The sequence below is a fragment of the Crotalus tigris genome, unplaced genomic scaffold (genome assembly GCF_016545835.1).
Source record: "Crotalus tigris isolate CLP2741 ecotype Arizona unplaced genomic scaffold, ASM1654583v1 scf7180000017847.2079705, whole genome shotgun sequence".
NCBI lineage: Eukaryota > Metazoa > Chordata > Lepidosauria > Squamata > Viperidae > Crotalus > Crotalus tigris.
In genome coordinates, this window is record NW_024096670.1 from 572,880 (window position 1) to 594,802 (window position 21,923).

The following is a 21,923-nucleotide window of genomic DNA, read 5'->3' on the forward strand; positions in this document are numbered from 1 at the left end:
GGTTGATTTCCAAATGTTTTGTTACCAGACTAGGTAACATCTTCATCAGAGATGTCAGTGTCGGTGTTCTTCTGTTTATAAGGGCTTCAGGTGTGGGTGTGTCGAGTGAGGGTCTTGTGATGGGCCTAGTAATGGGTCAGGTGTGGGTGTGTCAAGTGAGGGTCTTGTGATGGGTCAGGTGTGGGTGTGTCAAGTGGGGGCCTTGTGATGGGTCAGGTGTGGGTGTGTCAAGTGGGGGCCTTGTGATGGGTCAGGTGTGGCTGTGTCAAGTGAGGGCCTTGTGATGGGTCAGGTGTGAGTCATCAGTGAAGGTCTTGTGATGGGTCTTGTGATGGGGAGGTTACACCAGGTCAGGGTCAGTAGAAGGTGAACTGCTGGGTGAACCTTACATGAGTTGGTTGGGGGTCAGTGCTATTTCTGGCTGGCTGGCTGTGCAGTTGATTTGGATTCTGAGGGGTTCAATTGATCTACAGTTATAGTTAAAAATGAAGTCCTAAACCCAACAGGAAACACAATGGTAAAATATTCACCTGGATCAGAATCCTATCATTTTTTTCTGGCTCTTAACAGCTTCGCTAAGGGGATGATCCAATCAGGATTTTATTGTCATCCCACTGTAGGTTGAACATGAGGCTGGTTCCCACCTATGAAAGTGCTTCTCTTCGTCGCTATGAATGCGGGAGGGTCGACAACATCCGCTCTGCCACTCCTGAAGTGTTAATATTTGTAAAAGGAATGGTAGATAAGAAATCAGCTCTCCAGGTATCTGTGGCTTATGTTTTGTGTTTGTATATGCATTCCATTTCTATCCTGTCTTTCCTGTGATACGGCTAAGAAGACAAATCTCTTACTCTGGGTGATGATCGATTCTCTTGTTCTCTTTCCTCTGTAAATGGTTTGAGGTAGATAGGCTGGGGGATGCTTTACTTCCATCCTTCTTTGCTTGTCTAGAAAGGACAGGTTAAGTAGACAGGAAGAGCAAGAAAGAGAAGAAATACCTAGACAATTCTGGGTTTTGCAATGAATCTGTCAGGGCCCGCTTCAATACCTCATCCTAAGAAAGCAGAACTCGTGGAAGATGTTTCTTCCGAAAGGAACTTTTATTAGGAGAAGCTGATGGCAGGCATAACAGGCAGGATCTGAGGTTTTCCCCCTCAGATCAATAGGTTAAAGGAGTCCCAAGCAAACCCCACCCCAATAGTTCATCCGGTCGGTTCGAACGGGCCAATCCCCAGGTGTTAAAACCGTTGTGGGAAAATGAGGATAGCGCCGGCCCATCTCAGGGTTATAGCGGTGTTTGTTGGGTCTTCGCACCTTCCCTTCCGAATAGGAGATAAGCCAGATGCCCAGAGGCGCATACTTTCTTCCTGCCTTTCTAGTTGACATCAAGGGAGGACAGTTCAAAGAGTGTATATGCAGAGACAGCGAAAGAGTTGCATTGTAGCGATAGAGAAAAACAAGGAAGCAACCCACAGCGTCTCCCCCACCTCCCTTCCAGGAGTACGACAGAACCCAGAGGAATAGAAGGAACAGAGTTTAGAATCAGAGTTAGGAAGAGCCCCCTCAGAAATACGGGTTCTGACAGAAATCCTTGCTGGCGAGTAATCCTTGGTAGATGCCCAGTGATAAAAGCAATACTACGCAAAGCTGCAGTGCCTACTTAGTAAGCTCAATGGAAGCTGTAACAACTCATCTTAAGGGGTTACGATCATGCACTTGCAGAATCAGTAGAATTGTCCATTGTTTAGTCTTGATTTTCAACAGGTGCTTCAAAGCAAGTGAGAAGAGAAATAGCACCAGCCTAAACTCTTTAAAGCACTGGTATCTATCCCTGGGTTCTCGTAGCAGCTGAGGAGAATAGGCATACAAAATGTAGCTGCTTTAAAGAGCTCCTGCATGCTGTTAGCTACTCTTTTTTGCTGATCACGCCAAGCTAATTCTTGAGATATTGAAGCATTTAATGACTGGTTTGTTACTATTTAAAAAACTGTGTTTATTCCATTGGTTTTAGTTAGACTGAAGCTGTAATCTTAATGGCTTCTGGGGAAGCTTTCAGGTATATTGAGTGGAGAGTTGTTAAGAGTTGTAATCCCATCAGATTTGGGCAGCACCACGTTGAGGAAGGCAGCTCTAAGGAAGGGTGGACAGAACAGCCTCTATCTGCACTGTTACAACTTTGTGTATGTTCTTTCTACATGCCTATAGCACAAGGAGAAATAACATCTCTACAGCATATGAAGATTGACATATAATTACTCAATTCAACTTGCATTCCCATCTTTTTCTCTGTTTTTGTCTTGAAGACTGAAGCTTAACTATGCATTTTCAAACTGGTGTTGTATGACGTTTTAATTGAAGCATTGCAACATTTGAAATAAAAGGACAAATTTGTTCAAACTTGCATTCTAGTTTAGTTCCAATCTCAGGGCAGGCTTCCAAAGGCATCTGAACTAAAGGAATTAACCAATGAATTATTCGGTTGTAAAAGTAGTGGAATTTCCCACGTGGATATATATACATTTAGAAAATGTCTGTGCTCTTTTTTGTCTACAGAATTCTGAAAAAATGCAGCTATTTAAGAGTGCAATAGCAGCTCAGACCAATTACACTGTTTTGGTAAGCATCTACTATATGAAAAAAAATAATTCCTTGCTAAAAAAAACTATCCAGTGATGATGATTATGTAATACAAGTACTTCACTTTCTAGAAATCAGAGGCTGAAATAGATTTTTTTGTTGTTGTTTATCTTCAACTGTGTGTTTGGTATAGAATTTGTTGTGCTTTAAATATTTCAAGAAAGGTACCTACAGAATTAATTACATAGGTAAAATGGCTTTCAAATGCATTCGTGTCCTTTTTAATGTGCAATCCCTTGCATGCTACTCAAGTACCCAGCCACTAGAGGGTAGCAAAGCTGTACTTCAGTGCTGCCATTTAGTGGACATTGAGAATTTTGCATCCCAGATCTGGTGGTTTTATTTAAAATCCTAATAGGGTCTTCAGGCTAAAAAAATCAAAAATTCCACCCTCAAAAATCTCTGTATGTTGAAGTCATTTTGAGACCAAAAACCCATCTGGAATTCCAATAAGAAAACCAAACGCTGGATCCTGTGAGGCATTACGTTGATTGTTTGATAGTTTTATATTCTGTAAATGTGGAAGTAAAATTGTCACTGTTGTTATATTTTGATTATGTCTGGCCTTATGGCTGTAATAAACAGATGGATTGATTGATTGACCTAGCGCCAAATCCAGCATGGCTCTTCCAAATTTCTTAAGATCTTTCCTTCACAATCTTTGTTCCAGAAGCAATTCTTCCAGCTGTAGCATAGATAGCCTAGGTCAAGGGTGTCAAACTGCCAGACGCATCACGTGGGAAGCCATGCCCACCCCATAGCCGGCAATGACAAAACAGTCCCCGATACGTTGCGTGAGGTCACGTGACGTCGTGAGCTTGACGTGTCTGGCCTAGGTTCTTTAATTATTCCTTGCTTAGCAAATGATTGTGACAAATTAAACTTTGCACCCTTAGCAAACTGTGAAAGATGTGTTGGCACCCCCTTTATTATGTTAGGACACAGCCATCTTTTTCTCTTTAGACAGGACATTAATCTACCCTGGAAGCATCTCAATGTTTCATGTCAGTGCTTATAGCCTTATAAATCACACTAGATAGGACAATATTTTCATTGATCCTCCAATCCATTTCTAATCCATGGAAACCATGGTGACCTCAATTTGATCATCTTTCCTTGCACTCATTCTGATGCCAGACAGGCCAACATTGGATTCTTGTTTTCCTAAAGATCCACGCACAGTTCTTTATACTTTGCTTGAGGTATTAGTCATCTGCTTTGAAGAATGGTTGGGTTGTAGCAGCAAAAAAAAAAAAATTAAAAATTTTTTGGGCCAGAATCTGATTTTCTATCTCCGTAAAGAACCCCACATTGTGTTTATAAACACATTAAGCTACATGTCCTTCACTGTCATCTTCCCTTTTGCAGTGTGGGAAAAATTGTCCTAAGTCAATATACAGTTTACATGGTATTGCAAAGTTTCTAGACAAACTATTGCAAACATTAATGAAAGTAGATTAATATTACCGTCCTATAAATTTATTAAGCATGGTTTGTGATAAAAAAAATGATTAAAACCCTAGAAGGAAAATACAACAAGATTAAGAGAATAATCATATACGTTTGCATAAAGCATTAAAAATATAGAATAAAACAAGAACAATAGCAAATCCAAGAAACAGCACTGGTGAACAAATAAGATATAATAATAATAAAGTTGGAAGGGACCTTGGAGGTCATCTAGTCCAACCCCCTGCTCAGGCAGGAAACCCTACACCATTTTGAACAAATGGCTGTCCAGTCTCTTCTTAAAAACTTCCAGTGTTGGAGCATTTACTGCTTCTGGAGACAGGTTGTTCCACTGGTTAATTGTTCTCACTGTCAGGAAGTTTCTCCTTAGTTCTAGGTTGCTTCTCTCCTTGATTATTTGACTGATTTTTGACTGATTCAGTCCAACCCAAGACTGAATAGACTGGGATGTCCTTTTTGTAGAAATTCTGAAATATATCTGTCAGCGCCATTAGATAGACCACACCAGGAAGATTAACATTTGGCTTTGTTGAGATTGGTTCTGATAACAGAATTTTGCAACTCTGATTATGCCTGAACCATTTCTGAATGTTATTTCATAGTTCTGGACTTAAAAAAAAAAAGCTTCATCCACTTTTGTCCAGGTAACAAGTCCTACTTATCTCTGTCAAGGTCATCTTCTTTCCTCTTTATATTATGCCATTGAGTTCAGTAGAGTTCCTTCAAACGGCGAGGCTAGGACTGTGTCCTTCTTGACTTTTCACATCTAAAGAAGTGTGAATATCAAGCTGACCACTGCCACAGAGTCCACAGGGTAAAAATGAAGAGCAACAAAGATGATTAGGGGACTGGAGACTAAAACATATAAGGAAAGGCTGCTGGAATTGGGAATGTCTAGTTTAATGAAGAGAAGGACCAGGGGGGACATGATAGCAGGGTTCCAATATCTCAGGGGCTGCCCCAAAGAAGAGGGAATCAAGCTATTCTCCAAAGCACCTGAAGGCAGGACAAGAAGCAATGGATGGAAACTATACAAAGAGAGAACCAACCTAGAACTAAGGAGAAATTTCCTGACAGTGAAAACAATTAATCAGTGGAATGACTTGCTTCCAGAACTTGTGGGTGCTCCATCACTGAAGGTTTTTGAGAAGAGACTGGACAGCCATTTGTCTGAAATGGCCTAGAGTCTCCTGCTTGAGCAGGGAGTTGGACTAGATGACCTCCAAGGTCCCTTCCAACTCTGCATTTCTGTTATCTTCTGTTATCTTAAAATGGAAATGATTTCATATTAAACCCCAAAGTACAAATTGTTAGGCTGCAATGATCGGTTCTTCCTTCCGTCTCTGTTTGGGGCACAGGCTATTACAGGCATGGCTATCGACAATCATTTGTTGGGACTGCGAGAGATGGCCCGAGAAAGCTTGGAAGAACTGCCAGAATTATTTACTGATGAAACTTATTTGGCAAGCAATCGATTTGTTCTCTCCACCAGCCAGGTGAGTGAAATCTTTCCCGGGATTAATCAGAGGAAGGAATCTCCATTATTCTCGCTGTGACAGACCTTATGAATCATGACAACTCATGATGAAGCCGGGTAAAGGCTTTCTGGTGCTCAAAAACTCTTTAAAATGTTATGACTTTTCATTTCTTGGGCTTTTGACAGGAGAAATGAACAGCCAACAGCTGTCCACTTGGGCAATAGACATAGGCGAAGGCTCAAATAATAATAATAATTATTATTATTATTATTATTATTATTATTAGTTCCTAGTAAGGAAGCCTTACTAGGAACTGCTTCCATCCTGCGACGATACCTGTAATACCATCACACATCCACATCTGCCTATCCCAGGTCCTGGCTAAGGACTCAATTGGTAGACAAAATGCCAAATCCAGTCTGAACATCTGGCTGACTGTGCGATGATCCATAATAATAATAATAATAATAATAATAATAATAATAATAATAATAATGATAATGATGATGATGATGATGATGATGATAATGGGACTTCAGAATTCAAACAGACAAGCACCGGCAACATAACACCCCACACTTAACAATTGTCGATAAGAAAGACAAAAAAGTCTGGATAGTGGATGTGGCAGTGCCTGGAGACAGCAGAATAGAAGAGAAAGAGCTGGAGAAGATAACAAAATACAGAGACCTACAAATAGAAATAGAAAGACTGTGGCAAAAGCAAGCAAGGGTAGTACCAATAGTCATAGGCTCCTTGGGTGCAATCCCAAAACAACTGGAGCACCACTTGAACACCATTGGCATTGACAAATTCGCTATTAGTCAATTGCAAAAGGCAGCCTTATTAGGAACTGCTTCCATCCTACGACGATATCTGTAATACCATCAAACATCCACATCTGCCTATCCCAGGTCCTGGGTAAGGACTCGATAGGTAGACAAAATGCCAAATCCAGTCTGAACATCTGGCTGACTATACGATGATCAATAATAATAATAATAAAGTTGGAAGGGACCTTGGAGGTCATCAAGTCCAGCCCCCTGCTCAGACAGGTAACCCTATACCGTTTCGGACAAATGGCTGTCCAGTTTCTTCTTAAAAACTTCCAGTCTTGGAGCATTCACTACTTGAATGCTCCAAAACTGAAATCCAGCCAGTGGTCCAGCTTGGTCCTTAAATAAAACATTGGAGCTTTTCTGGATCAGTCAACATTCTCTTCCACAAAAGACGAATCAGAGCTAATTGAGACACCCTCGAGCAAAATACAACCAGAAATATAAAATATGTCTGGCAAGAGCTGAGAAAAGAACCAACTGAACAGAATTTGTAAATATATTTAGTTAAAATTAAATCAAAATTAATTGATTCAACATCCGTAGTATGAACATCAGTTTGGTCTAGTCTAGTGGTTAAGGCACCAGGCTAGAAATCAGTGTTCTGTCCCAGCCTACGGACGTCCTTGTTACTTCACAAAGACAACCCCTCTTTTAACAGTAGACTGGAAAATAAATCCTTTTTATTTGAGTTACAGACCTGATAATTGTCCCAGAAAACAAAAGCAACAGAACACTTTTCTAATGGAGACCTTGTCCAAAAGCAAAACGGAGTTCGAGTCAAACAGGAAATAACTCACAGGCAAAATAAACAGACCATGATCTCTTGATTCTGAAGTTCAGTGTAAACTGATGCCTCCAGCAACCAGCCCTGCCCACACATTCCCTTTTTAGTTACGCAGCCCCCAAGGTGTGGCTTCTCACTGCTCCTTCCCTGGAGTTGCCCCATTGCCTCCCTCTGTCCTACTCGTGTGACCTGTCTACATTTACAAGCGGCTCTGAGGTCTTCCAGCTGTGCTTCCTCTGAGTCCAACTCAGCTTCCCAGCACAGCTGACTCTCAGCTTGATCACGAGTGGAAGGACCATCCTCCTCATCGGTCTGTAAATCCTACAGCTCATCAGAGCCTCCCTCCAACTCTGATGGCTCTCCAGCCCCCCCCTCCTCCTCCTCTGAGTCCCCAGTCTCAACTACAGGGATCACAGGCTGGCACAGAATCACAACATTCAGGGGTTCATGAGTTCAGGTCCTGCCTTAGCTATGAAAGCTGGCTGGGTGACTTTGGGCCAATCACCAGGACACAGTGAGTTCTAGTTCTGCTTTAGGTACGAAGCAGACCTTGAGCCCAGTCGCTCTCTCTCTCTCTCAGCCCAGCACACCTCACAGGTTCATTTTTGTGAAGAAAATAGGAGGAGAAGGAAGATGTATCAGATGCGTTTGCCGTTTTGAGTTATTTGTAAAAGGTGGGGTACAAATAATAAAATAAAAATAAAATAAAATAAACAATGCCTTGCCAGGTATTTAACAATCCTCTTTCTCTCAAATATATATATATTTTTAAAAACTTAATTTTATGGCAAGTTTTGGGAGATGCTCCGAGCCCCCGACTCCACCCTTGTATTCTGAGTATCAGATGAAGGCTTCAGGTGAGGCGTTCTGATTAAAATCGATCACAAGGATTGCTGGAGTCTTTCAGCCTTCGCTCACGTTGCTGGCTTCAAATGCTACGAAGGGTTCCTCTCAGCTTGCAAAGAGCTGCCAAGCATGAAGATTCAAACTGTTCTTTGCTCTTGAAGTCAAGCTAATTTCATTCCTGGGAGCGCCATGCATTTCGGTGCGTGCACCGTCTTAATCAACATAACTATGTTACCAACCACTGTATTCCACATTCTGCCCGAGATACGGAAGGTCGGGAATTTTTTGCCTCACAAAAAGGGTCAGGGGGAAGCTTCTAATACACCATGCAGACAAGGAATCTAATAAGTCATTCGATCTCGTCATGTTGTCTGGGGATTTTTTCAGACATGACTGTGCGTCAGTCACCCTACATAAATTCTCCAAGAAACCATCCATGGATTAAAAAAAAGGGGGGGGGAATCTGAATAGCTTCATGGCCTTTGGCTAGGGTACAGCAAATTTATCTATAACTCTATTAGCGGGAATAATGGCCTGTCCAATGCCATTAAAAGCTAAATGCCACTTTTGAAAGCTTGTTCAGGACAAAGGCAGGAGCGTAAAGATTTTCTTAACCTCCAGCAAACTTGCTTTTAAAGAAAGCTTTGCAGTCCACAACAATAATAAACCTCAAAACAAACTGGGAAAACAAAAAACAAAAAAAACCCCAAGAACGAAGAACGTAGGACTCTGTCCGTAGGAAATAGCTTCTTGCAAAATTTACTGCCTCCGAGGCTTTTTCGAGAGAATAAATCTCTGAGATTTGAATAAACCCAACTCTTAAATATACACTCAGTAACTGTTCAGAGTTAAGACCGTAAGGAGAAGACAACTATTTTTCATATTAGTAGGTTGCCAATGAAAGAGAATTGACAAGCCAAGGAATAATGTTATTTCAAGATGAATGGGTGCCCCTGAACGTGCAGAGGGCGTGCTCAAAAATCTGATTACCTCTGGATTAAATGGGCAAAGCTGTACACTGCAGAAGATATATAATAAAATGATCCAATTAAAAGAACAGGCATGGCCAGCTCGGTGGTCCACCCACCCAATCATCATCATTCAAAGTGGATTAGGATCAACAAAACTGGACTCTGAGCCTTTGCTCTCCAAACCAAAAGCATCACTTAAGAAGTCCCTGCAATAATTCCCAAATTTGACAGTCAAGTCACGGAGTGGAAACAGTGAATAGGTCAAATAGAACATAGAAGGTAGAATAATACAATAGGATGGAACCTCAGGGGTCTTCTGGTCCAAATCCCTGCTTGAGCAGCAGACCCTAGACCATTTCAGGTAAATGTTTGTCCAGTTTTGAAAGCCTCCAGTGATGGAGCACCCACAACTTCTGAAGGTAAGCTATTCCATTGGTCGATTGCTCTCACTGTTAGGCAATTTCTCCTTAGTTCTAGGTTGCTTCTCTCCTTGGTTAGTTTCCAACCACTGTTTCCTGTCTTGCCTTTTGATGCTTTGGAAAATAGTTTGACCTCCTCATCTTTGTAGGAGCCCCTCCAATATTAGAATAGTGCTATCATGTCACCCCAGTCCTTCTTTTCATTGAACTAGATATACCTAATTCCTGTAGCCGCTCTTGGTAGGTTTTAGCTTCCAGCCTCCTAACCATTTTTGTTGCTCTTCTCTGGACTCATGATGATGAGTTATGATGATGAAGTTATCCCTGGATAACTTCATCACCATCATATTATGATGAAGAAGTTATCCCTTTAGTCGTGTCTGACTCTTGATGATTCTGTCCCTCATATATTCCAATCTTGCACTACTTTGAGTTGTTCTATGTCTGGCTTATTGTCAATTTTGATGGTGTCCACTACCACGTTCCTTGGCAGCTTTTGGTTTCCTTTTACCACTAACTCTTCCAAACATAATTGCTTTCTTCAGTGAATCCCCCCGCACAACATGGCCAAAGTAAGCGAGATGCAGTTTTGTGAACTTGAATGGGTCAAATAATAATTAATTACACAGTTCAAGCCCTGTGTTTGGTCTCTGCCTTGGAGCTCTATTGGTATTTAAAAATATGTTCAATGAACTGAAGAGGATGATCTTAAATGGGTTTAGCCATTTCTTCTTTCACTGTCAAAATGACAATCTCAAAACCAACTCATTGTTGTGGCATCTCTAGAGCTGTAGAGTGATGGATATCAGACCTTAAGTTGGCCATCTTTAACTTAACCCTGTTTTGTTGTTCTTAAAATTAGGTTCCCACCACAATGGAGATGTTCTGCTGTTATGGGCCAGTGATTCCTCAAGGCTATGGGGTGTGCTACAATCCACAGTCCCAGCATATCTTATTCTGCGTTTCAAGCTTCAAAAACTGTCCAGAGACCTCTTCCAGCAAATTTGTCAAAGCCATAAGTGAAAGTCTAATGGACTTGAAAGACCTCTGTACCGAATCCAGCTTGACCTCGACAAGCCAGCAGGCTAAACTGGAAAGATGTCCTTCAGTTACTAAACCCTAATTCCATGCGTGTCGTAGTCTTTTCCTTCCTCTCTTTGCAAAATGTTCTTAATGTAGAGTGATGTTTCTGTAAAAAAAAAAAAATGCCAGCTATTTATTAGAGGCAGGAGAACTTTATTTTTCTTTAAGCAAGTATTCCTATCCCTATTTATCACAACAGGAGCTTAAATTATTGAGAAAGCTGACATTTCAGTGCTGTGCAGTGCAAATGTATGAATAATGTTTGACCCAAAGAATGAAATTACATGCAATTCATCTCAATGTGAAATAGGCAGTTAACGCTAGTATTTTAGAAATAGCTGCTGTGAACGTGCAATATGTCCCGGGGGGGGGAGAGAGTTCCAACTCTCTATTATTTATTCATTTATGGAATATGTAAACCACTTTGGTCTAAGCAGGATACAAAGAGCCACAGTAACGTAGCCAATGCAATAAAAAAAATACAGCAGGACCTAAGAAATGATATTGTGCTAACAATATTAATTTTAAAAAAATTTCCCAATTTCAAGATCTTAGAAATCCCAAAGGTGCTTTTTCAAGAGGCAACTGGACTGTCTTGTTTTTCTTTGAAGACATTTTGCTTCTCGTCCAAGAAGCTTCTTCAGCTCTGACTGGATGGTGGGGAATGGTGGATGGTGGGGAATGGAAGGATTTATACTCCTTGCAGACCGTTGGTCATTTGTAGTGAAGAAGCTTCTTGGATGAGAAGTGAAACATCTTCAAAGAAAAACAAGAAAGTCCAGTTGCCTCCTGAAAAAAAGGCACCCTTGGGATAACTACGACCTGGATGAGTGAGAATCTCCAAAGATCTTAGAAAAAGATGCTTGTCCGTCATTTTAAGGATGGATTTCTGACTTCCAGTTCTGATGAGAGTTTGCCCTGACTGAATCTGCTGGCCTAGAGCAACTCTGCCCTCTTTTTTATCCTCTTGAGCAATTGGTCCATGTAGTCTTGGTCTCAAGAGAAACCAAGAGCACCGTGGATGATGCTGAAGGTCAGTCAGATATTTCCAAGAACCTATTACAGGAATTATTCTTCACAAGAGCGCAGTCAACTCTTTTGGGAGAAGATTGGGTTAGAAGCCAAGGAAGATTGGAAGGCATTTTACATATCTTCAATTTCTAAAGGCCATTTTGAATCGTGCAATAATTAATTAATTACTGTCTACCTAAAAGGTAAGCGAGAGTAAGAAGCTAATACTGTATCAATCAGGACAACCTTCATTGCAATGGCTATAACAGAATATTGCAAGGCTGAATGTGTTCCGTCCTCCCTCACTTTTATCTTCCTGTGATCTTGAGAGGATTATCTGAGATGTTTCCTCAGGTGATTCTTTTGGCCTGGGCTCAAGCCCCACCTATTTGACCGTTGCCTTAGTAGTAGCTATTCCTGCTCCTCCTTCAACTCCATTCCTGACGCCCTCTACAATTGCCAGCTCAAATGCTTCACCTGTTATTGTACCTGTATCATATTCTCTTCAGGTTAGTTGTAATAAGTGTTGCATGTTTTAATTGTTTCATTAGAAAAAAAAGATGTTATGTGTGTGTGGCTCAGGGCTGAATTGTTGAGTTCTTAGTGTTTGTTGAGCTTGTCTTCTTACAAGATGCTTTGTTACCAGGGTAGGTAACATCCTCAGGGCATGATGGAGGATCGCAAGAAAAAGATGTCAAAACTTTAGCTAGCCTTCAAGGATTGTGGCTCCAACTCCAGTTACTGTAAGAGGTCCAAGCATGATCATCTGGTGGTTCCCAAATAGCCTGTGAGAGAGCCTAAGGAGATTCTGCTAGGCAGATGGGAATTTTGTGTGCCAGGACAATGGCATTTCTTGGAAGGATCAAAGCTTAACGGATATTGAGGGCCTCCTTTGCATGCAGTCAATAACTGTGGTTCAATACTTGACATCTCCAGTAAGGAATAGAGGAGATGCTTTTCTGATAATCCAACCGGTCAATGTGAACTGTGCTGAAATAATTACATTAATGTTGTGGCTTTTAATAAGGCAGACTGCCCAGCTCACTGTTCTTCAAATTGCTAGCTCTTGGAACTGTAGTCATAGAACGATGGAATCAGAGATTCGTGTTTCAGGAAGCAGAATCCAATCCCAGTTGTCAGACACAGAGAATCAAGAAGGACCTGTAGAGTTACTTTAGAGTAGTTTATGGTTGTTCACCTACAAACAGAATCTTGCCAGATGAAAGCAATTATGTGTAGATATGTAGTCTGTGAATTGATAGGGAGGAACCATCTTAGTCTTCTTCCTGCCTACTAGACATTCCAAGCTCTGCTGTTTCTTTGCCCATTGAGAAGGAACCCTTCCTTCCTGTGATTCTAGACCAGAGATCTAGATCCCCAACCTTTTGGGCACCAGGGACTGGTTCCGTGGAGACAGGTTTTTCTGCAGACCAGAGCAGGCGTGGTTTCATATAATGCCTGCATCCTGCGGATGGGGCTTTGCTTATTTATGTAGATCGGTTTCTGGCATGCTGCGGCCCAGTGCTGGTCCACGGAACCAGGGGTTGGGGACCCCTGCTCTAGACTACATTCGGTCACACTAGTCCATTCCTTAAATTAAAACAGACAGCCTCCATTTGAAGATATCCCACAAAAGGAACCCAGTATCCCACTTGGGTCATTGGTTTCACTATCAACTTTTTTTCACTGCTAGGGTTATTTACCCCTAACATTCAATCAGAATCTACCTCCTTGCTATTTTTCTCCAGTAATCCTGCAGTCCGGAGAGCACATTTTTGACTCTCCTTTTCAAGTCTTTTGAGATGGCCACCATCTCCACCACTCAGTCTTCTGAAGTCTAAAGATGCCCGTCTCCTACCATCTTCATTCACAGGACAATTTTCATACCTTTCCTTCTTCTGATTGCCTCTATCTAAACCAATTCCACTTTCCCTGTATCTTCTTAATATGTAGTGCCCATAAACGGAAAGAAAATTTGTGGTAGGATCTGTCCAAAGCTAACTCAACATACCTGAAAAATGCCAGGTTGAAAAAGAATAATACACGTTCTATCTTGGCTGTATCTGTTTACACACACACACACACACACACATACATATATATATATATGTTTTCTGAGATTTTTGCGGGTGTTTGTATGTAGGTCTTTGGTTATTCAGGTTTTCTCCCGCGTCAAATTGGAAGTGTCTTGGCAACGTTTTGATGAAGTCTCATTCGTCATCTTCAGGCTGGTGTTTTCGGCTTCGTGCTCCTAGAAGCATGAAGCCAAAAACACCAGCCTGAAGATGACGAATGAGACTTCGTCGAAACATCGCCAAGACACTTCCAATTTGACGCGGGAGAAAACCCGAATAACCAAAGACCTATATATATATCCTGAATGGCTGTTCCTTTCTTCTCTCCATCCTTAGACTCATCTGTCTTGAAATTCTTCTGAGAAATGGGTGAGCTACTATCTGTTTTGCATGAAATGGCTGATGCAGTGAAACCATTCAATCTTTGTCCTGCGCAATATAATGCCTCCAGGTTTTCTTGAACCTTTCCCAGCAACTCAAGTTAATTCCTAGAAATCAATAAACAGCACAGAAATGCTCTGGACTCATGGATTCCACAAATAAGCAAGCTTTCAGATTTAAACTGGGTTTTACTGAGAAGATCCGATTCAGGGATATTTTGAGATATTAACAAGGTATGGCTCAAGTCTTGTTTTAGTCCAGTGTACTGGAGAAAGCAATGTCTCTTGGACAAAATGCTTGCCCATGCATTGTTAAGCGAAACCTATCCAATTTATATTATGGGCACCCTTCCATCAAACTGTCCTAGTATGAGATAACACTATTTTTTCTCTTATGTGCATGCTTTGTGGTTGTCTGGATTTCAGGGAAGTTTTCATATCAGTTAAAGTGAGTTGTGACCAAACAATAGAATGCAATTTTACTTTGCAACTTAGAAAATTATGTATCATGGCTATCTACGCAAATTTAATGGGAAATGTAAAAAAAAGGGTTTGAGTGCGGACTTGCAGCATGCGTGCTCTGAAGGTTCGTTGCAGATGATGAAGTCAAAAATGTTGATTTATGAAGCATTAGCGATCAGATCAGATCCCTTGGTTTGTAAGGAACATGGTCTTTATCCTACTTTCTCTGAACTGCCAAGTTCCAACCAGGGAAAAATTGGATCTTTGCAGCTGAAGGTATGATTTCAAACGGAAGCGAATGACCAAATTCTCCACCCCTAGCAGGTTGGTGGTGACACAATGTAGATAGAAGAACAGCAGCAGAATGAGCAATTCTAGCTTTCCCTCAAGCAAAATTCCACTCATCCAATTGGGAGCGTGATTTTGGAATTAGCTTTTAAACCCACTGGATATGTCCCACTGGAGCGCTCGTGTGTTTTGCCCAAAGCTCCTTGCAGAAGGACAAAACACACACACACACACACAAAGTTCACCTGAAGGAACTTTGATGGGTGCACCAGCAAAGCCCGAGTTGAGTATTTTGGTAAGGTTGGCTAGGAAGCATCAAAACAAGTCGGTGAATTTTACTCTTCTTGAGTTTTCACAGCTGCAGTTTTTTTTTATTTGTAAAAACGTTTATATATTTATGCAATATATATTGAACGCACACATAAACCAAGCACTTTATCGACACCTTTTAAGTTTTCTGATTTTTGTTTTCTTGCTCACAGTGGAGAATTTATATTGTGAGGTGTGTGAGAAAGGATTATTCCCCCCCCCCGCATTGCGATCCAGCTCTTATCTCCCAAAGCTATATTTTTATGCCGAAAAAAAGTAGACGGAGTTAACGGCATTCATGAGTTAAATCCCTCATCTGGTTTGATCCAATACAAAGGTAACATTTGGGGCAGGTCACTATATATAGATCAGCACATATGAGAGAAATCGGTTGTTTAATTTTTTTTAAAGTGAGTGTCCGGGCTTTAAAAAAAAAGATGATCTTTCGATGAAAGAAGAGTTGTTTTTGATCCTCATCTTATGGCTATATGGATTGACGCAGGCTAGATATAAGAACTGTATTCAGATGAGCTGATAGAGTATTATGTAGCGACGAGCTGACAATATATCCCAACTTTTTATACTGTGTGCTGCTTTAAAGTCAATATTTTAGTAATATTTTATTTTTATAACATAGTATTGATCGGTGCCAAATCTAAATGTGTATTTCTATAGCCTCTTGGGTTAGTATGAGCTATAGATTGCTATGTTCCCAGGTATACAATCATTCCCATTGTCAGTCTTAAAATTCATGGCACATTGGATACATTGATATTAAGAATTTAGAGTCCATTGATTGTTGATCACAAAAGAGCAGTGAATAAAAAGCAAAATTTAAAAAAAAAAACGATGGTGGCTTTTATTCTGAATCAAGTGTGTCTTTTAGCCTCGCTTGTTCAAGGTTGTCTTAATAATCAATCAATCAATCAATCAATTCATCAATCAATCATTTCTACCAGAGGCAATCTATGCCCTGCCTACTAGCTCCCTATGTATCGCATTTGTACCTAATATAGGCTAATATTTCATTTACTTTTTTATTTATTGAACTTGCATGTCACCTGTCGTGCCAGAGGTGATTCTAGGTGTTCTAGAACCACCTAGAATAAATAGGAATACAAAATTTAAAATTCAAAGGGGAATTTAAAATTCAGTTAAAATAAAACTGACCCACGTGGAGAGCAAGGAAGCAAAGTGATGGGAGAGGAGATGGGGAGGGGGTTTCCACTACATCAGCCCCTCCCTCGAAAGTGCTGCAGCCCCCCCCCTTGTTGGGAATCGAGGCTAATTGGCACAGCCCTGTCTTCAAAACAGAAAGCCAAAAGGGGAGGTGTGTGTATCTCATCTGGGGGTGGAGGGGCAGAATGTTCCAGAGAGTGGGACCCACACAAGAAAAGACCGGAAGTCAATTGCCAGAGTTCAACAACAAATGCCTTGGTAGGGCCACACTTGGAATACTGCATCCAGTTTTGGTCACCACGATGAAAAAAAGATGTTGAGACTCTAGAAAGGGTGCAGAGAAGAGCAACAAAGATGATTAGAGGCTAAAGCATATAAGGAACGGTTGCTTCTCTCTTTGGTCTTTTATTTATTTGATAAATAAAAATCTGTAGAGGTCCATTCAGTCCTAGGAAGCTTCGGGGGAAAGGACCCACTACTACAATGCTGAACTATAGTTCGGTGAATAGACAGGCTGAATTCACACCGGGCTCTAATCTAAAAGTCAAATTAAGGAATTATAAATCCAACGCAGGTGTTTTCAGTGCCCGTGCCATTAGGAAAATGACTGTAGCTTGAGCCCATGACAAAAGTCCACACACCTTCACCAAATCGTCAAAATATCATCTATTTGCAAGTTTGAAGTACTGAAGAATCTCTCTCCTTCCTTCCTTCCTTCCCTCCCTCCTTCTCTCTCTCCCTCCTTCTCTCTCCCTCCCTCCTTCTCTCTCCCTCCCTTCTTCTTTCTCCCTCCGTCTCTCTCTCCCTCCCTCCTTCTCTCCCTCCCTCCTCTCTCCTTCCCTCTATCTCCCTCCCTCCTTCTCTCTCCCTCCCTCTGTCTCTCTCCCTCCTTCCTTCTCTCTCCCTTCCCCCTCTCCCTCCCTCCTTCTCTCTCCCTCCCTCCTTTTCTCTCTCCCTCCCTCTCTCTCCTTCCCTCCTTCTCCCTCCCTCCATCTCTCTCTCCCTCCTTCCCTCTCCCTCCCTCCTTCCTCTCTCCCTCCCTTTCTCTCTCTCCCTCCCTCCTTCTCTCTCCCACCCTCCTTCTCTCTCCCCCTTCCTTCGTCCTTCTCTCTCTCCCCCTCTCCTCTCTCTCTCTCTCTCTCTCTCTCTCTCTCTGCAAATGAAGCACCATTGAATTGAATGCCAGCATTTTTTTTCCCTTTGTGACACTACATCCCTAAGGAAACAGCCAGCTTTGCCATGGCTACTGTGGGTGATGTCAAAGCCATTAGAGCTTCCTCCACAGCCGAGAAGAATGTGTTTCAGCTCCACCCTCCGCTTGCTTCCTCATTCCTCAGGAGTCTCCTTACAACTGGCCCAGCAATGCCCAAGAATGCTCTGGTCACCCTCAGATATGGACCCTATCGCAGCTGTGGGGTGGTTGAACACCGAACCTTTCGCCTGGAGGGCTTGCAAGGTGCGTGACACCCACTTGCTTCTCGCTGGGGGGGGGGAACAAGTTGAGAGAAGGTGTGTGGAGGTTAGAAAATTAAGCAGGATTGAAACGAGTTAGAAGGCAGATCAGCACAAATTGCCCACATTGTAGACTGAGGCCAGGAAACATTCCAAAAATTAATGTAGAAGATATAAACGCTTCCATATCGTTTCAAGGGAGCTACATGGACATGTCCATCAAGATAGAATAGAATAGAATAGAATAGAATAGAATAGAATAGAATAGAATAGAATAGAATAGAATAGAATAGAATAGAACAGAATAGAGCAGGGCAGGGTAGAAGTAGAGTAGAGTAGAGTAGAGTAGAGTAGAGTAGAGTAGAGTAGAGTAGAGTAGAGTAGAGTAGAGTAGAGTAGAACAAAACAATAGAATAGAATAGAATAGAATAGAATAGAATAGAATAGAATAGAATAGAATAGAATAGAATAGAATAGAATAACAGAGTAAAGTAGAGTAGAGTAGAGTAGAGTAGAGTAGAGTAGAGTAGAGCAGAGCAGAGCAGAGCAGAGCTGGAAAGGACCTTGGAGGTCTTCTAGTCCAGCCCCCTGCTCAAGCAGGAGATACCATCTCAGAAAGGTGAATGTCCAGTCTCTTCTTAAAATTCTCCAGTGATGGAGCGCCCCAATTTCTGGGGGTAAGCTGTTCCACTGGAGTTTCTCTTTAATTCCAGGTTGCTTCTCTCTTTGATCAGTTTCCATCCATTGTTTCTTGTCCTTCCCTCTGATGCTTTGGAGAACAACCTGCCCCCCTCTGCCTTGTGGCAGCCCTTCAGATACTGGAACACTGCTATCTTGTCTCCCCTATTAGACTAGAAGACTTTCTGAGATCCCATCCAGCTCTATGATTCTATGTTCTACGCCATTTTTGACTTGATTCAAAGACTTTATCTTCTATTGCTTCTTACTGATGCGCATTGAAAACAAACTGCCTGTTGTACCAAAGACCATGGATCTTGTTCACCTTTTTACATGACAACCCCTCAAAGCCAAAGCCAACCCTTACCCCGCCATTTTCTCACTTCACTTAAAAGAAAAACCCATACCCTTTCTTATAAGAACCACAATTTGTATCTGCTTAGTTTTTCTCCCAAGGAATCCATTAACATCTGGGAAACGAGCAGTTAGGATGGGGGAACTAACTGGTAGACCAGAAGTAGTTCAATTCTGTCTCCGTTCTTTCTTTGTTATCTGTAAGGCACTCACAACTGCTTAATGTATCCTGGTTGCAGTAACGATACTTACAGTAGCAATACTTACTTCCTGACGCAGCTTCATTTGTCCTGCAAGGAAATGGGAAATGCAATTACGGCTCCCGCTGGATTATCTAATTAGACTTTTAGTAATAACAGAAAACTTAATTGGTGGATAGGCCAAGGTTCATAGTTATGTTAGATGGCTGCGTGTTCATGTATGCCTGCTCGTAAGAGAATTTTTAAGGACAGAATTGCCCACAGTGTTTTCTGTAACTAGGATGGTGAACCAGATCCCCTGCAGTAGCATAGAAATTAAAGGTGCTAATATATATATATATATATGTCCAGATGCAAAATGATATGATTTACATACAAATATACCATAATATAAGAAAACCAAGATCATGGCATCTGGCCCTCTCAATTCCTGGCAAATAGATGGGGAAGAAATGGAGGTAGTGACAGATTTTATCTTCCTGGGCTCCAAGATCACCACAGATGGGGACTGCAGCCAAGAAATTAGAAGACACTTGCTCCTGGGGAGGGAAGCTATGGCAAATCTAGACAGCGTACTAAAAAGCAGAGATGTCACTCTGCGTATAGTGAAGGCCATGGTTTTCCCAGTTGCAATGTATGGCTGTGAAAGTTGGACCATAAGAAAGGCTGAGCGCCAAAGAATTGAGGCCTTTGAACTATGGTGATGGAGAAGACTCCTGCGAGTCCCCTGTACTGCAAGGCGACCAAACCGGTCAGTCCTAGGGGAGATCAACCCTGACTGCTCTTTAGAAGGCCAAATCCTGAAGTTGAAACTCAAGCACTTTGGCCACCTAATGAGAAGAAAGGACTCCCTGGAGAAGAGCCTGATGCTGGGAAAGATGGAGGGCAAGAGAAGAAAGGGACGACAGAGAATGAGGTGGCTGGATGGAGTCCCTGAAGCAGTAGGCGTGAGCTTGAATGGACTCCAGAAGATGGTAGAGGACAGGAAGGCCTGGAGGAATGTTGTCCATGGGGTCGCGATGGGTTGGACATGACTTCGCAACTAACAACAACATACCATAATATAATGATGGACCTGATAAAGCTCAGCTCCAGGGATCTTCTGATCTTTGTTTGGGGAAGTAAAGTCAAAAGTTTAGCTTTTTTATATAAAACTCTAGAGAAATTTACGAATTTCTTGCAATGCTTGATTTTATACATAAATGGGGCTATAGGACAGATGTAGAATCAAAACAAGAATACCAAACTCATACCCTACCACAGGATTGTGGTTGTAGGGAAAATAGGAGGAGGGAGTTGTGTTGGATAACTACAGTCCAGGGAATAAAGTCTATTTTAAATGGGAGCCAGGAAAAGAATCATCCTATGGATTTTGAAGCGATTCAGACAGTACTGGACAAGTCACATTTTTCCAGCAGATCTAATGAGCCCTAGAGAATCAAGAATTTTCTGATTTTTACTTCTGCAAGAACTTCCTGGCCAAAATTCAAATTAATTCTAACAGCATAAATAGAGTTAAAATGCAAAATGAAAAACGTTTATTATACTTTGATTGAAAAGTATAATGTAAAATTGTTACTGGCACGCAAAGACAAACGTCCACTGGCACCGTCTGCTGGCATCTTATTTAATTATTTTTATGATTATTTTTAAATTAAATCACCCACTAACTTTCTGGCTAATGGCAAAAACACCCACAATTTGAACTGAGCCATATAGATCAATTCCTAATTTTTTAAAAGATTTTGATGACTGCCTTATTGACGGTCCTTAGTTTACACTGAAGCCGTAATAGACTTTTCACAAATCCAAAATAGCATTAGGATTGTAATGACTTGAATTATAATTTGACCTGATCATCATCAATGCCAGAGGGTGTTATCTCTATTGGCATTCTCTAGATGGTCCAATATACATTGTCTCTTCTTCTTCTTCTTCTTCTTCTTCTTCTTCTTCTTCTTCTTCTTCTTCTTCTTCTTCTTCTTCTTCTTCTTCTTCTTCTTCTTCTTCTTCTTCTTCTTCTTCTTTTCTTCCTCTTCTTCTTCCTCTTCTTCTTCTTCTTCCTCTTCTTCTTCTTCTTCTTCCTCTTCTTCTTCCTCTTCCTCTTCTTCTTCTTCTTCTTCTCCTCCTCCTCCTCATAATAATAATAATAATAATAAAGTTGGAAGGGACCTTGGAGGTCATCGAGTCCAACCCCCTGTTCAGGCAGGAAACCCTACACCATTTCGGACAAATGGCTGTCCAGTCTCTTCTTAAAAACTTCCAGTGTTGGAGCATTCACCGCTTCTGGAGGCAGGTTGTTCCACTGGTTAATTGTCCTAACTGTCTTGAAGTTTCTCCTTAGTTCTAGATTGCTTCTCTCCTTGGTTAGTTTCCATCCATTGCTTCTGGTCCTACCTTCAGGCACTTCGAAAAATAGCTTGACTCCCTCTTCTTTGGGGCAGCCCCTGGGATAGTGGAACACTGCTATCATGTCCCCCCTCGTCCTTCTCTTCATTAAACTAGACATACCCAATTCCAGCAGCCTTTCCCTATATGTTTTAGCCTCCAGTCCTCTAATCATCTTTGTTGCTCTTCTCTGCACTCTTTCTAGAGCAGTGGTTCTCAACCTTTTTAATTCCGCGACCCCCCAACCGGTCGTAAGTCGAGGACTACTCAACTGGTGCAGCACCGTTTGCAGAATGGGACTTTTGGCGGGCTCAGCAAGGCAGAGACAGCCTGAACAATTCCTATTGGCTTTTGAAAGCCAATAGAATTAGACTCTATTCAAGAGAGTCTATTCTATTGGCTTTCAAAAGCCAATAGAATAAAAGGGAGTAGCACAGCTAAGGAAAAGGGGGAAAAAATGGCGGACTGCGTTGTTTGGCAACCCCTGTGAAATGGTCGTTCGACCCCAAATGGGGTCCTGACCCACAGGTTGAGAACCATTGTTCTAGAGTCCCAAAACTGGATGCAGTATTCCAAGTGTGGCCTTACCAAGGCATTGTAAAGTGGTATTAATACTTCAC

At 41.6% G+C, this 21,923-nt stretch overlaps 2 protein-coding genes across 6 annotated transcripts in view; both read left to right on the top strand.

Annotated features, from left to right (window-relative positions):
- CHAT (choline O-acetyltransferase) overlaps nt 1-11,161 on the top strand; it is a 50,136-nt gene extending 38,975 nt beyond the window's left edge. For all 3 annotated transcript variants that reach the window (XM_039343352.1, XM_039343354.1, XM_039343353.1), the window contains exons 12-15: nt 621-762; nt 2,554-2,616; nt 5,466-5,603; nt 10,307-11,161. In XM_039343352.1, the coding sequence (XP_039199286.1) occupies nt 621-762; nt 2,554-2,616; nt 5,466-5,603; nt 10,307-10,567 (604 nt within the window). In that variant the 3' untranslated portion in view covers nt 10,568-11,161. The remainder of the gene's footprint in view (nt 1-620; nt 763-2,553; nt 2,617-5,465; nt 5,604-10,306) is intronic.
- A 6,266-nt stretch (nt 11,162-17,427) lies between these two features.
- CUNH10orf53 (chromosome unknown C10orf53 homolog) overlaps nt 17,428-21,923 on the top strand; it is a 45,107-nt gene continuing 40,611 nt past the window's right edge. For all 3 annotated transcript variants that reach the window (XM_039343361.1, XM_039343362.1, XM_039343360.1), the window contains exon 1: nt 17,428-17,687. In XM_039343361.1, the coding sequence (XP_039199295.1) occupies nt 17,471-17,687 (217 nt within the window). In that variant the 5' untranslated portion in view covers nt 17,428-17,470. The remainder of the gene's footprint in view (nt 17,688-21,923) is intronic.